This window comes from Aplidium turbinatum, chromosome 7 (assembly GCF_918807975.1).
Source record: "Aplidium turbinatum chromosome 7, kaAplTurb1.1, whole genome shotgun sequence".
Lineage (NCBI taxonomy): Eukaryota > Metazoa > Chordata > Ascidiacea > Aplousobranchia > Polyclinidae > Aplidium > Aplidium turbinatum.
In genome coordinates this window covers 20550390-20567067 of record NC_137478.1, presented here as the reverse complement: position 1 = coordinate 20567067, position 16678 = coordinate 20550390, and the positions used below count along the sequence as shown (strand labels likewise).

General features: G+C 37.0%; 1 protein-coding gene across 1 annotated transcript in view; it reads right to left on the bottom strand.

Moving 5' to 3' along the window:
• Window positions 1–1389: 1389 nt before the first annotated feature.
• LOC145773826 (organic cation/carnitine transporter 2-like) overlaps window positions 1390–16678 on the bottom strand; it is a 29473-nt gene continuing 14184 nt past the window's right edge. Inside the window, exons 4-13 of the mRNA XM_082584954.1 lie at window positions 13730–13833; window positions 13324–13427; window positions 11659–11813; window positions 9662–9833; window positions 7357–7507; window positions 6091–6203; window positions 3957–4171; window positions 3363–3548; window positions 2763–2901; window positions 1390–1702 (exon numbers count right to left, since the gene is read on the bottom strand). Of these exons, the coding sequence (XP_082441080.1) occupies window positions 1633–1702; window positions 2763–2901; window positions 3363–3548; window positions 3957–4171; window positions 6091–6203; window positions 7357–7507; window positions 9662–9833; window positions 11659–11813; window positions 13324–13427; window positions 13730–13833 (1409 nt within the window). The 3' untranslated portion in view covers window positions 1390–1632. The remainder of the gene's footprint in view (window positions 1703–2762; window positions 2902–3362; window positions 3549–3956; window positions 4172–6090; window positions 6204–7356; window positions 7508–9661; window positions 9834–11658; window positions 11814–13323; window positions 13428–13729; window positions 13834–16678) is intronic.

The following is a 16678-nucleotide window of genomic DNA, read 5'->3' as shown; positions in this document are numbered from 1 at the left end:
CAATTGTACCTCTCCAGAGATCCACTTGTTTTCCCACTCTTGCATTAAAGTCTCCAAGAAGAATAACTTTGTCTTCTCGTAAAGTGTGGGAAAGAACATGATCAAGTTGGTTATAAAAAGCTTCCTTGACTGCATCCTCTGCATCAAGTGTGGGGGCATAAGCACTGATAACAGTTGCATGTTGATTGTTAGCCAATTGGATTCGGAGTGTCATCAGTCGAGCGTTTATTCCAACTGGCTGTTCTGTCAGTTTTGGGAGGAGGCAATTTTTAATCGCAAAACCTACGCCGTGGATTCTCGGATGTACAAGATCATAGCCCTTCAAGAAAAAAGTAAAATTACCACATTCTTCTCTTAGTTGGCCCTCTCCATCTCTCCTGGTTTCGCTAAGAGTCACGATGTCAAAGTTGAAACGCTGTAGTTCACGAGCAATGATAGCAGTTCGTCTTTCTGGCCTATTTGAGCTGGAGTTATCCATTAGAGTCCTAACATTCCAGGTTCCAAATTTCATAGTTACATATTTCGTTTTTCGACCGCAGGTAAGGTGAACCCTCTGGACGCGGTTTTCCAGACAGGTTGAGTTGAAGCAGACTATGTTCAGGGCACCTTTTCTAGCCCCTTCCCTATTCAGGGTGAGCAGAGTGGATCCTAAAGAGGGCTGCTCAGTCGTGATAACTGCTGCCGAACATCTTTCCTGCTTCTTCCAAAAGATAGAGCGACTGAATCAAGTTACCACCACTAACGTGTCGGTTCCGCACTAGAAACTTCCAGCTTTCACTTGCCTGTTCCCGTTATGCATTATCGATCGCCGTTAGGTTTGAGTGTCTTGCGAAGACGCCTGTGCGTGAATTGATTAGTGTGGACTTGCTGGCGCACACTCAACAAGCACACATAAACTTGACAAGCCCATCAGCTTTATCCAATGGCAAGGCAAGCCAAGACGATTGGAGCTGATGGCATGCTGCAGCCTTCATCCGCCTTCACAGTCGTTGAGCCTGGCTGGCTTCATCCGCCTGTTCCGCCGTTGGGGACTTGGGGACTTTGGACTACGTTTTGTCTGACCTCTACCTTTCGACCAACCTGGCATGGGTGACCCTTCTGGGAGCAGTTAGCTACCGCCAGTACAGCTCTAGAGGTCATTGAGGCACGGAAACTCTCTCACCACGTTAAGGTAGTAGTCCGAGGAGAGAGTAACTACAGCAATACTACAACAAGTACACGCAATACTACAGCAATACTACTAATTACTACAGCAAGAAACAACAAATATTTGCATCTTTCTTCCAAAGCTTGACCTCTTTCTCATGCAAAAGTACAATAACTCAATTGTTGGTGTAAAATCAACGTAATGAAAAGCTAGTGACAAAAGCAAATTGCATAGCAGGAGCGCATAAAATGCAACAGCGGTCAAAATTACCGTTTTGTGTTTATAAGTATTGACATAAATACTGCACAAACAGCAATTGTAACAGAAAACACTTTTCATCAAAGTTAATTTTAGCATTAAGTTTTGAGCTTCCTTAACTAACGCTGACTTAAATCAGCAACACGTTCAGAAACGACCGCTTGGTACTTGCAACGTTACGTCGGCAATGAAGTCGTTAAGTAGATGTGAAACAAGGCGAATATTGTCTATGCAGTTGCTTTTGTGTCGTCATCATTAGATTGTGCACAGTTGAAGAGACAACACTTTCGCGTGAGTCTAAAACGTAAAGAAGATTGTATTGTGCTTGATACATGAAAAAGATTAAAAAGAAACAGCTACTTTAAAACAAACACTGCAAAATAAAAACCTTGTAAATAACAGCACTAGTGTTGATTTTTAATCATGCAACATAACTTTTCAACCGCCAGTCGATGGGTAATTGATCTGGCGGAGGTTAATAAAATTTCCTTTGCCAAATTATCACCATTCCCCGTTATATGTATGATCAAATTAATTATCTTCATTGGCTTAACCTCAAAAGAATCCTAAGTGATGATAACTAGAGTCAGCCAACGCAACTTTGTGATTCTCCACCAAATCAAGAAATAGAAGATCCAGATCAAGTTTTAACTTTCCTTGACTACAACTAAGCCCTTTGGTCAGCTAGATCTGATTGGCTTCTACAGGGCCGTGTGAGCACCATCTTGTCACTCCCCACCCAAAATGTACGAATGGGCCGCTTAGTTAAGTGATGGCTCTCAAAAATAGGACAAATCAGCGTTAAGTTTTGGGCGTAAACTTTTTCAATGTAGGGAAAAAAATTACATTTATCACGTTAACAAATAGTAAAGAATTCTAAGATTTTCTAGAAGAAAATAGTAAAAATGCTGACAATGCAGTAAATGAGGAAAAAAGTTTGAGAAGGACCAGAATTTTAACAAAGCGAAACGTATGAGACAAATTCATTGAGCGAGCAAAGCAAGCGAAATTTTTTTACAAAAATGAAAACATGCATAGTAAATGTTGCATGTAAAATTAGTTTAAGGTGGTTTAAGTCAGTTATAAGGGATGCAACTCATGCCTGGCATAATTTAAGCTATTGATTATTATCGATCTTCTGTAGCAGTTTTTTTATTCAGTTAAGAAGCATTAATTAGACTAAATGAGTGGTCCCCTAAACTTAAACAGCCGTGGGTCCCCTCGGCCGGGAGGGGGGGGGGGGGGTTAACAAGGCCCTTGTTTCTGTATCTTAATTTTTAGTCGCATCAAAAACTGCTCTCAGGAAGGAGAATGAATACTACCACATAAAGCAAAAAAGAACATTGATATTGTTTACTTGTCTTGATTTTTGGCATCTTCCAATGTATCTGGTAGAACCGTGTTTCGAGTTTCAGGTAAAAACGACATGCCAACCGCTGCCACAATTGCCAATGCCCCCATTGTCAGATATGGGATAGACTCATGATACGTCTTTCCTGCATCAATATGTTTATTATAAACTGGAAGAATGAAACAACTTGAATTACAAGTCACATTTAAAGCTTCAGCGGTTGCGCGTATTTGGTAAGAAAACTAGTAAAAGCTAATTTAATAAACAAAATAAATTTAATTGATGGAACAAAGCGTAGACTACATGAAAAATACTGCAATATATAACACTGAAGTTATAATGATAATTAGTAGTTAAGTTATAAAAAATAGCATTCTCTTTTTTTGGAGACCTTCACACAAAACTGAGTTTCTGAGTAACATGTGAAGCTCCCTTGGCGTGCTGTAGGCTATACTATGCATTGGAGACCATATTGGTGTCAAGTTTCAAAAAAGTTATAAAATGAAAACTTTATCCTTTTTTCTTGATCCAACTTATATAACAAGGATACTGTTGAGATTGTTTTTCATCCTGTTTATTGGGACCAGTAAAAAAGAGAATGCTTACCAATATACAAAAGGAAGGGAACAGAAACAGCAGCCCATCTGGATATAAAGGATGAAACACCGTATGACTGATTTCTCAACAAAGTTGGAAACAAATCCCCAGTAAATATATACAGATTGGCAAAGGCTCCACTCATGAAAAGCTTTCCTGTCATGCTGCACGTTACAACAGGGACAATCGATGCTCCTGTTTTTACAACAACAAAGAATAATTTTTTTAAACTTTGTTAGTCACATCGTCTTGCAGGTTGATCAGCACAAGCTTACTTGGTGGAATTTACTTACGAGGAAAATATAATTTTTTACTTATGAAAATTATACGACTTTGAATTGTTAGTACTATTTAAACAACCACGTTGCACATATGTAATTTTTTTGGGAAGTAAATGACTTCGGAAGAGAAGAACAAATTTTTGTAAAAAAAAAAATAAAAAAACAGCTTTTAAATGATCCTTTATAGCCCACTGTTGTACATTCGCTACAAATTGTACAGCTAGCTATTCTGTGTTGGTTTTACTACAATTTAAAAAAACATCTGAAAATTTGAGTTTTTTTTTGGCGCTACGGGGTAGGTAGTCTGAAAGTTGCTACGTACGGTTTATAAATAAAGGGGTCATCAGAAGACTTAGTCCACTAACACCGATCAACATCATGCATGACAGCCTTCCTCCTAGCTTCCGCATAGTCACGTAACAAAGAATGTATCCAGGTATTTCAACAGCTCCGGCAATGATGCAAGCTACATAACGATCGCCTCCAAGATTATTTGTGTTCAGAGAAACTCCAAAATAACCCATATTACAAGCAAACCTGAAACCGTGCGTCCCTTGTTTACAGGAAGAAAATGTGTTACCTTGTCTGCAAAAGACAGTGCTTAGAGTCGAGATTAGATGACAGACGAATCGTTATGCCACAAAAATTTACTGATCTCGTTAAAAAAAGGCGAACACGAACAATTCAATCCTAAATGTATTGAAAATTCTTAATAAATTTTTATCATGCATGTTACACGAAATTTAAACAGTTTTTTTTTTTCTGGCAGGCTTTATAAACTTGCGTTACGTATATGATAAAACTTTACACTTTCAAATGCTTTTTTGACCTACTTAGGTCAAATTGCAAGATTTGCAGTTGTAATGGTTTTGAAATGTTTAGTAACTTAAAAGAGGTGTATTTGTAACGGATTTGTTGTAATATTTCATGAACATATCTAAGTAACGCCGTAATGCTTTTTATAATTTTATCCTTTCAAATAGGAGAGCCTACTTACAGTATAATTTACAATAAGAAAAATACAGTAGGCTACGTTGTAAAAACTTTCTGCATGTTTTTTTTTATGAAAAGAGTAGCCTATAGGCAGGCCGGATTAAGGTCAAATGGGGCCCCTGTGCTAATGAATTTTATGGGGGCCCTTACCAGGTTACGTGGAGCGTAATGGAAGTAAGCTGGTTTTGCTTGCAGAGGAAACCGAGCCTTGCTTAGGTAAGTTAGAAAACTTTGAAATAGCACGTGATCGATGATTAAATAAGCATGTGCAAATTAAGTCAACCATGTTTACGTTATAATGGATGCAAAATCACACACATTAAATCAACGAAACCGTGCAAGGAAAAACATTGTAGCAAGGGACCACTGTTAGTACTGCACACTACACTGCAAATTGCAATGAAAGGTTATTCTGAATTTTTATTCTAAGCTGCTCTTTCATTCAATAGCCTACTAACTACCAATAGGATTTAGAAAACTAACATGAAATTAAGTCGAACGACTTTTTTCTAAATTGAGAAGTCGCAGTTTATCACACTCTATGCTGAGAAGGCTCAGATTAGCCAACCGCTCTTGTGTCATTGTAGACCGAAGTACGTTTTTGATTTTTTTCAGCTTAGAGAATGATTTTTCTCCAGAACTCCAGAAGTTAGTGACCATCATACAAAGAAACAATCTAAGAATTGTTTCTACATTAGGGAAAGCAGCTTCAACTTTGTCATTCTTTATTATCTGGTACATGTTTTCATGACTATAACTTGCTTTATTTCCATAAGCTTTTTTAAGGTACAGGTAGAAATTCAAAAGTTCATCAACAAGACAGAGATCAACATCAGTAGAAAACTCTTTCGCTAAATTCATGACACTCTGTAAAACCTGTTCCTTTGATGCATGAAGATCAATTAAAAACGAGAAATTCTTAGCAACTCTTTTGTACACAGTAGCTCTTCTGCTTAAATGAGAGCGAAGAGCATCAATCACTGGAATAAATGATTTTATCCTAAATTTATCTCTTTCAGCAGAAGTTTCTAGCAAGTCTGCAGTTGCATTGAAGGGGGAGATATATTGATAAATGTGTTACTGTTTTTAGACAGAGGGGCCCTACTTTTCTTAAATTTTTTTCAGGTAAAATTTGTTATTTTATTTTATTTATTTCATTTTTAGGAAAAGTGGGGCCCTCTGTCTGCAGGGCCCCTGTGCTTTAGCACACCCTAGCACAATGGTTAATCCATACCTGCCTATAGGTCTAACTGGTACAGTAAGAGTAAAAAATAATTAATTGAAGAAGACAGTATTTTTAGCTTTAAATATTTATGTAAAAAAATGTTCTTTAAATACAGTAACCGATTGTAGTAACTTGTACACATGCAACTTATACATTTTGAAAAGTTTACAGTAACATGAAAAATTGAATTACTTTGTAAAAAGTTTTCATTAGGACTTCGTAGGCTACAATTTCTCACCAAGTAATTCCAAATATTATTAGTCTTTTTCTCAGAAAAGCAAGTTTTACCAAATGGATGTAAGACAGCTTCATTTTATCAGATTTGATCTTATCTTCTTCATTTTTTGTTGCCTTAAAACGTAAAATAAAATATATTGAAGTTGCAGTCATATGCAATTAAGTTGCGTATAGGCTATTTCATTCAACTAACAAAATGTGGGATTCACAACATCAAGAATTATTACGAAAAGAAATTTCATGGCACGCTGCTCGGATTAAGCATCATCTTGCGTTGAGGTCGTCGTCGTCGTATGAGCGTCTGGGGCCGAGGGTCTATCCTTTTACCACCCCAGATTCACGATGTTCCCGGACTACACTAGAAGGCTAATAGAGAGCAGCCAGTCTTTGGTTTCGTCATCCATGACACGCAGACCTTCCACTCCGTTAGGTGGCTTGAAGATGGAGCGGTCATTGATGATGTGGTCTGCGGTCTGTTCCTTGGCACCACATTCACAGGAGGAGGAAGAGGCCATTCCCCATTGGTGCATGGTTGAGCGGAAAAGCCCGACGCCCGTACGGAGACGGTTGAGGCGCACCCATGCCTGTCTTGGTAGTGTTAGACCGATGGGGCGTGTGTCGGCGTCGGGGATGAACGAATAGAGTCTGGTGGCGGTTGGCTTCCATTCAGAACTTTATTTATGGTCCGCCCAAGCAGCCGCAGAGATGTCTTGTACATCAGCTTCGTTGATAAGAAGTTGAGCGGCTGGCACGAATGGGTGTCTTGATTTCAGTCGACGGGGGTGCTCGTTTGGGAGAGCAGAGATCTTGTGGTGGAGAAGGGGGCTAGGCTCCAATGCCCGTCGACCGACCGTGTTGAGATCAACCACAAAAACCGAGTCATGATATGAAAAATCATAGCCAATCATTTATTTAGGTATGGATAATCGCATGCAGTGGCGTATGTAAAAAGTTGTCGTACATAAAGTGGATTTAGATGTAATATTTTTGCATTTGGATAGGTACCTTACAATAGTGATTGCTGGTTTTCGTTTAATTTTATTTATTCAAGTTTATTTCGGTCTCCGTCAAGCTTCCGGTGTTAACAAAAAATCAAACAGGTGTCACTACAATGAATTAAGGTAGCCTACTAAGTCAAATATATTATGTTTCTTGTAGTTTTCTTGCTTTTGTAACAGATAATTCAACAGGTCAATTGTTGCTTTTACCTCTGAATAGGTTGCGTTCAGTTAGATTTAAAAATAAGTTTTGAAATTTCACAACTCACTTTAAGTTCCATGCCTTTTTCATTCAGTAGGTAATCTTGTTTTTCAAAATTAACACTTTTCTTATTAGCTTTCGCTATTGCTTTCAAAACAGCGTGGATTTTTTTGTGTTTTCCATTTCGCAACAACCAAAGCAAGGATTCTTTTGTCCAGCTGATTAAAAAGAAATCATAAAGCAACAATGTAAACAATAGCCTAACTACTGAAACAGACGCAAAATTGTTTTGCAGAAATTTTTTGAAGGTGTCAACACTTTCAGTGCCACGCTTTCCTCTTTCAGTGCCACGCTTTCCTCTTTCAGTGCCACGCTTTTTTTGATGAAATTTTCAGGATTTAGCTTGAGCAAAGGCTTTGATTTTGAACTGCTGTATTTTGAGAACCGTAACTGCTAGAAAAAAATCAAAACATGAAAGTTGTTGCATTTTCAACAGTCTTTTACAGTATGTTTACAAATTTTGTGTATTTTCTTTTTAAAACGCCTTAAATGACGAAAATTTCTTACAAACTACAAAAATTCTGTGTTTTTTTGATTTTTTTCGCTTCTGATTAGATATCTGAAAAAAATCTTCAAACTTCGATAAACTTCACCGGTAGATGTCAGGCAAGTACTACGCTTGCCGCACAAAGGTTTTCACGAAGATATTGACGCTTTTTGCGAAGAAAGAAGTGGATATACCTCACTTTGCACAAAAAATGACAGTTTTTTGTAAATAATTGATAATTGCAGAAAAAATTTAAATACAAACCTAGTAATTTCTTTCAACTTTTAGACGATACAAGTCTTCCTCTTTCTAAAACAGTCAGACTCATGAAGTTTGGCAAACAAAAAGACCAGATTTATCTATTTATCAAATGACCAGTGCTGACCAGTGCTGACCGCGTGTATACGCGCGGTCGGCTCTGCCTCCAATCAGGTCTATTACTTTTTCTCTTCCATAGATCTCTATCTTCCCCTTTCCTTTGTAATTTTACCATGTCCTAGCATTTTCACCATTGGTCCTTCACAACTGAACTTCGCACACCACCAGTTTTCTAACATTTATATTATTTATTATCCATTTCTCTGAACCAAACAACAAAACACTCCAAATCAAAGTCTTTATCATTCTGTTTTCGTATTGACTTGAAATATGCAAGGAGTTGATCAATACGTCTCTCCTTTCACTCAATGTTGATTTTTTTGAAGTCCAACCTTTAGCCTACTCAGTTTCCTTTTTGCAAAACCTATCTTAAACAGAAAATTCAAGGGAAACGCTTGTTCAATTTTTGCTTATTTATTATGATATTTACCGGTAGCTATGTGTTTACCAATAATAATGTATTGGTTTTATCTTGTTCGTGTTTATTCGCATCTTACAATCTTTTATCACTTTATTAAATTTGCTTTCACTTTTAAAATCCTTGTTGCGAGCCTTCAACCATATCCCGATCTTCTGCAAATCTCAAGGCATTTGTAGGTTGCATCTTTCTCCAAACCACATAATCCAAAATAGGCTACAACCATTGTTTTCACCGCAGCTTTATTATGTTCGTTCAGTAGAATGGGTGAAATATTTCTCGGCATTCCATTGTAGCAAGAATCGACAGCGATAGACACCGTGTTTCGCCCATGAGGCTGGGCTCTTCTTTTTTTTTTGCAACTTGGGAAGTCCAGCCTGGGCGAAACACGGTGTCTATCGCTGTCGATTCTTGCTATAATGGGCTGCCGAGAAACATATTGTTGATTGGATGGTCTAAATGGCAAGAGTGAAAGCTACGCCCTTACGGTTAGCGAATCGCAATTGCTCGCTGTACTAGTGAGTGCTTAGCGTGCTGACTGCTGATAGCCGGGAAGAACGCTCCTTTCTTCACAGAATGGGTGAAAGTTGCTAGCCTATCTCTGTTTTACTCCTCTATCAATTACACTTGGTTTGGTGTCTTTATTTAAGCATTCAGATAGTGGCTACTTGTTGTGTGTGAAAACCTATCATTTGTCAGGCTTTCTAGTCTAGTCCAATGTTATTAAGAATTTCCATCATTTTGTTTTCTCACTTCCTTTAATTGGGCGCTCCCCTAAACTATGAAACATGCATGTATTGACTTTCTAATTTTTTTCACCAAGCATTTGTACAACTGCTATTGTCGCTCGACACAAGACCTGCTCTAAATGCAACTGTAACCAGTGATAATATCCAATAAACTAATTTGTTATCGCTTTTGTTTTCTTCTACAAAACTTTTAGCATGGTTTTAGATACATATCTTACATGTTGCAAAACATTTACAAAAATTCTTTAAAAATATATTTGCAAAGTTCATTAAAACTCACCAATACAGAGGTAAAAGTACTAAGAGTTGTAGTCCGCAATAAAGTCCCAACAAATAGCGCCATTTCTTTAATTGAAGATTGAAAACTGGAACAAGCATATAACAGCCAGCGGCCGCTATGCTGTTGAACGTTCCAGCAGCATATCGATATTTTTGAGGTGTAAATTCGTTTACTGAAGAAAAATAAGTAAGCAAAGTTTAAAAAGTAATACCAAAAAGCAAATTTTTTGAATTTATGAGCTGTATTTCCGGGTTTGGGAAAGACAAGCTAATTAGTTTCATAAGCAGGTTGGTTAGTGCCGTTTTAAACATAATTAAATTATTTGTACAGTAGCTCTAATTTACAGAGCACAATTTTGAACTTGTCAAATGTAAAACCAAAGCCTATAATTTAAAAGTACAACAGGTTTTACTTCAACCACTCTATTATTGATTTTGTGAAAAGTGGAAGAAGACTAATTTCCCTTAAACCTGTAGGCTAAAGCGGCGCACAATTAAGGTTTTGGAAAAACTACTTTTAGACAAGTTCAAGCTTAAATTGCGATTTATTTGATTGATCCAGGATTTATAAGACGTTTCACAAGTAGTTTAGGGATTCAAGCTTGAATGGACAACATAGCAACCATCTACAAGCAGCGTAAAGCCCCTGCCAATATACAAGAAAAAGTCCATGATTATCATGATGAAGAATCAACTGCAAGTCGAAAAAAACTTCTTTCAGCTATAGGCTACGATATTTCCCCCTGTGGGACAAATCACTCGATATACCACAGTGTGTTGCACATTAGGCCTACATTCGGTGTTGTACATTGGGTGTTTTATGTCAGGCCTAATAAGCCCAACATAAAACACGCCACCTTTGGTAAAAATAACAAAGTTTGTTATCATATTTCAAAAATCTGGCGGATAGAAGAAATCTGAGCTCAGATTTGGATTTAACACGCAAAATTCAATCAGTTTTCGATATTTATGGAAGGAAGATTGTGTTAACCAGTATTGTGTAAAATGCAAGAATACACATAACAATCTCTTTTGGTATTTGTATCTTTATCATTGTTTTGGTTCAAATAGGGAAAAATACTTCATAAAAAATAAGAAATCATTTTGCATGCTATTTTTTAAAATACAAAAGGGTCATTTTAGGCTTGTTTTTGTAAATTAATAAATTAAAAAAGTGCATCCCTGTTTTAAAATAAATATCATTGTGACTTCTTCTTATCTCAGAATGGCTGCAATGAAAAAAAAGACATTTCAAGAATCATGCTGAAGATTTCATGCGAGAGGTCCAGGACCTCAGGTTGAAATTCTATAGTGTAAATAGACTAAACCAATCTATGGGGGGGAGAATAGACAAGTCAACAATTTCTGCTTGTGCTACCTTACAACGTTGTTTGAAAACTGGTATTCACGTCACTATGGGACCGATGGAACATATGTGTGCCATGAAATTAGCCGATTACTCCCCATATAATTTTAAAAAAATTGCCACTGCTCATATCCTAACATAGTATTGGATATCTATGCTTAATTTTAGGATAGACATCCTTTTTTAATTTTTTTTGCATAGGTGTTGTTGATATGTCATAATGAAGTGTAAACAAACAAATTCTACATAAATATTTTTTGGGGGAAAATTAATGGTCCTCAAAGGGCTTAACAAACGTAGGAGAGTAATCACTTTACTGCGATGCGTGTACTTCAGCATTTTTATTGCATGAAGTCAATGTAATTCCTATCAAGCTAGTTAGTATTATACGAAAAAACATTTTCAAACCAAAGTTGTGGCGATATCGTTTTCTGACATTAATGTTAGGTCGAAGCCAACCTGGAAGAGTTCCATGGATATGTCTTCTTCATATGCACGTTCAAGTACAAATACTATTCAACCAACTCGATTGTCACGTTTTTGTAATAAAATAACTGTAAGTTCATACTGTTTGGACATGATTTTTTTTACTGGACTTATCAGAAATAAATGCTAATTGAAGTACAACTAACTTAAGACAACCGAAGTATTGGATCTTGCTGCAGAAGCAACTCCAATCAGAAACCACAGAAGAAAATGAAGGTGGAATGTTGGTAGAATTGCAAGCAATCCATAACTTGTGAGCATAGTAATCCAAACAATAATCAGAATAAATCGACGGCCAAATCTAGAAATACAATAAAACTTATTGAACTTTTTATGATTTTCGCTGTTAAAATGTCTCAAAATAACAAGCAATATGTAAAACTACAGAATCGAGACATTTATCCTATCATACAGTATTTGAACATCTTCAAGCTACAAATTAACTTCAGTTATTAAAGTCCATTGGCTTGCTTAATCTAGTTCAAAAACGTTTAATAGTTTCAAATTTCCAACATACGTTGAATATTTAGCTCTACGTATAGGCTAGACTTGATCTTATCAACGTTTTGTAGGTCGGCAACAATTCTTCTTTTCGTTATACTGGCAAACCGCTAACAGAGCCAATCCAAACCTTTGTAAGTAGGGTTTGAAGCGACCAATTTACGGTCACACACAAAGTTTATAAATCGCGGTCAATAAATGAAATGGTCTATGAAGACCAAAGTTTATTATCACAGGTACAACAACACTTTGTTACATGGTTGACAAGTTTCATCATTGAAAAGGCATCGAAAGTAGGCTACATGGATGTTTTAACAATTTACCGGGAAGACTTTGCAAGTAGTTTTTGTATAGAAATGGTTGGACTCTGAAGCCAAATGACCGTGAAGCCAAATGTAGGCTACTATAGACCCCATTTAGCAAACTCCATATTGGAAACCTGTACTATACTGTAAGTTAATAAGTAGTCCGTTGTAGGCTACCTCGTCACTCGTTGGGTAATGAGATTGAGTGCTGTATGCGCACCAGGGCAGCAAATCTTTGCAGTACTCGTCGGTGAAGCGAAACAATAACAAGGTGGCTTTGTTGAAGATGTAATCCCAAGGCAAATGTCCTTATACTTTTACAAGTCGAAAAAACATGCCGGCGGTAGGGACTGGCTTTTTTTATCACATCTACGCTTTATACCCGATAACTGAAAATTTAGATTAAGTAGTCAGGAAGGAAAGGAATCCATTTTTGTGCTCTCTTTCAAACATGTCAAAATGAATCCTACTATAGACACTACTGCATGGTTTTGAGAGGTGTCGAAGCAGTGCTCTATCGAGCGTCATAAACCTCTCACCACTCGACTATGCAGCCGACAATGACATTACAAGGACTCTTGGAATAGGACACTTGTTGGTGATAGCTTTCAACTGACATTTGGATGGAGCACTGTCATATTAGTTTCGATATTGCTGCAAGGTAGTTTCTATTTAAAATGTGAAGGTAAGCTGACAGGGCTGTGATTTTCTGGATGATTGGCCGTGTTTCCTTTCATGCTTCTCTACGTTCGTTTTTAATTTTTGCTAAAATAATTTATGTTGTTGAACTGCTGATACCTACTGTAACATACGCATAAAGTGTTGTAAAACTTTAATTTGTTTAGAAACTTTTTCAAAAAAAAAGAGCACAGCTCGATGCAACATCCCTTTCCGAGTACATCATTGTTAAATTTGCGCTATTTTTTTTTATCATAGTTTGCTGAAAAAATGTCTTCAATTAAACATTTAATGCATTGATTAGTAGGCCACGTCAAAATACCGTACCTGTCAGAAAGAAAACCACACGCGATAGCACCAACCATCCATCCACTCATATGCAATGACGATATAAGGGGAGCATACCATGCGTGATCACATACCAAATCAAACTGCAGAAAATAAAATTGTACAACAATTATTTTTGCGACTACATCGATCGGTTAACTTTAAAATTTAAAAGATATCATGTTTTGTTTTCGTATAGGTTTAAATTTAGGTTTACTGACCATAGAATAATTTAAAACATTTGAATTAAGAAATGTTTATCCACGATTAGACAGTTATTGTGACATAGCTAACAAACGAGAAACAAATTTATAGCTTTTTCTCGTAGCTTACAAAATAAAGTTCAAAAGTTTTTTAATATTTTTATATTCTGCGATATAAATTATTATCATCAACAGATTTTCACCTCCATGACTGCAGAAAACTCTCCGGAAGGAGGGAAATATTTCCAACCCTGATCGCATTTGATAATATTTCGTAAAGCTGTACTTCTGTTGTTCGGCTCGATTTCTGGAATGTGCTTTAATTGTTTTAAAAAATCTTCTAATATCAGTAAATAGAACAAGCTGACTTTATGCACATAATGATTAAAGCTTGCCAAGTTATTTTCTCTACAATATTAGACCAAAAACATAATCGTCTTAACCCTTTCGCTGCTATAGGTATGTCTAGTTCCTGTGCTAAGCACTTTTTTAGGAAAAAATATGCATTTTCAAATGAATGTGCAAAAAGTACTACAAGAGCTTTTTTGAAAATTTCTTTTGTGTATTCGATTTTAAAAAAGGTTGGACTAATAAAATCAGGCAAAATTTTAGAGTTTTGCGCAGTTAAATTGTCACGTGACGTCATGGCAGCCATTTTGGATTTTTTCATTTTTGTGAAATTGTGAAGAAAACGTTTTTTTTTGTAATGAAATGTAGTTAGAAAGTCTTTTTTCTCGCTAAATATGGATAAAGATACACAAAACGAAAAAAATCAATTACTGAATAACATTTAAAAAATGAAACTGGTAAAAAAAGTAATAAATTTAAAAAAAAAAAAATTTAGAAAAAAATATGCATTTCATAATGAATATGAAAAAAATGAGCTCTTATTAGAGCTTTTTGAAAATTTTTTTTGTGTTTTAGATTTAAAAAAAGGTTGAACTAATAAAAAAAAGGAAAATTTTAAAATTTTACACAGATAGATTGTCACGTGACTTCATGGCAGCCATTTTAGGTGCTTTAATTTTTAGAAAATCTGTAAAAAAAAGTTTTTTTCTAATAAAATGTTGTTGGAATGTCTTGTTGTTTACTGAAAATGGATAAAAATACACAAAACGGACAGAAAGAACCATAGAATACCATGTAAAAAATGAAAGATAGCCTACATTGAAAAATAGTTATAGTTTGTAGGCTACATAGTGATTGTAGTCTTCTATCACATAGGCTAATGCTTTTCAATAAATGTTTTTGCTTTCTTTCACAGTACAAACTTCAGGCTGTTGAGTTTAGTGAGAGTAAAATTTAGACATTTACTCGTAGGCTATACGTCTAATGAATCTCTGTTTTTTTCATCAGGTGCAGCCAGGCCCGGATTTAGGGAGGGGGCAGAGAGTGTAGGTGCCCCCCTTTTGAAGGGACCCCCGACGTAGAAAAAAATGTAATTTTGTGTTATTATTTTTTTTTCGGCCTTTGAAGTTTCTGCAAAATGCTGTGCAGTGCTGGATTACTGCTACTGTACACGTAGAGGTGGTTTTTCGCGCCGACGGAGCTAAAAAAATGTTTGCACGGGGCCCCCCCGATCTAAAAGTGCCCCCGGCTCCCCATCAGCTAAAGCCGGCCCTGGGTGCAGCTACAGAATAATCCAATTTTATGTGGTAAACCCTAAAACAATCTTTATCTGCATGCAGGCCTGGCTGGCTTGGACAATGGACAGTCAGGGCAAACTTGGGCGGACCATAAATGCGGCTACTTGGGCGAACCATAAATGGAGTTCTGAATGGAAGTCAAGCGCCACCAGACTCTATTCGTTCAGCCCCGACGCCGTCACACGCCCCATCGGCCTAAGGCTACCAAGACAGGCATGGGTGCGCCTCAACCGTCTTCGTACGGGCGTCGGGCTTTTCCGCTCAACCATGCACCAACGGGGAATGGCCTCTTCCTCCTCCTGTGACTGTGGTGCCGAGGAACAAACCGCAGACCACATCATCAATGACTGTTCCATCTTCAAGCCATCTAATGGAGTGGAAGATCTGCGTGTCATGGATGATGAAACCAAAGACTGGCTGCTCTCTAGTAGCCTTCCAGTGTAGTCCGGGAACATCGTAAATCTGGGGTGGTAAAAGAATAGACCCTCGGCCCCAGAGGCTCACACGACGACCACCCTCTTCATCATAATCAGGAGACACATCCATGGATCTATCGTCAAGATGTAAATCATAAAAATCATTCAAATCACATTCCCAATCACTCCCCGGGCTGTCATTGTCAACATGCGGAAACGAAACTTCTCTATCAGCAATATCAAAATTGTCCCCGCTGTCTGTGTCAGCAAAAATCTGACCTACCGCTTCCTCCGTATTGAATCGACTACCTCGCACATTGCTCCCCGACATTTTAAAGTTTGACGTTTTTAAACAGCTACAAATAACTTCTAGTGCATAGAAACAAGCCAAGCTGGCGCGTGCAAGTCAATAACTAGCTTTAACAAGGTTTTAACTGACTACCCGGTATTACCGGGTACACGCATTTCACCGACATGTTGCTATACCCGGTAACACCGGGTACACGCACTGAAAGGGTTAAGATGACCCATTAAAATGTTCCAGTGGATTGTTTTGTTTTAGGTCATTTTTGAAAAGTGAACTTACAACTTGTGATTTGAGATAAGGTTTTAATGGGAACGATTGATTAAGAGCAACATATTTTATTCTTAATTTCTTGTAAACCGTTAAAAAAAATATAGATAGCTTAATAAACCTATGAATACAGATGCAGCATTCGGGTTAAGTAGTTATGCTTATTCAACGCACAACACCTTGGTTTCGATAAGCTCGTGCTGTGGACTAAAAGCGGAGAGATGATGCACTGTGCAGTGTGCACCACAGTACAATTATCATGAATAACATGATTCTTGGTTAGGTTTAGGATTGTACAACTGTTTAATATACCTCTTCTTGCAACTTTTAATTTAGCTTTTAATTTGTATTGGACATTATCATAATATAACAATTTCATAACACAGTAGTAATGCTAAAACCTCAATTGCTAAGGTAACAGGGATCAGTTGTCAGTAGATGTTACAGAAAATATATTTCGCACTTATTCAGTGCATCGTCCAAAGCACTGAATGCTTTCGATGAATGCAAAGGACG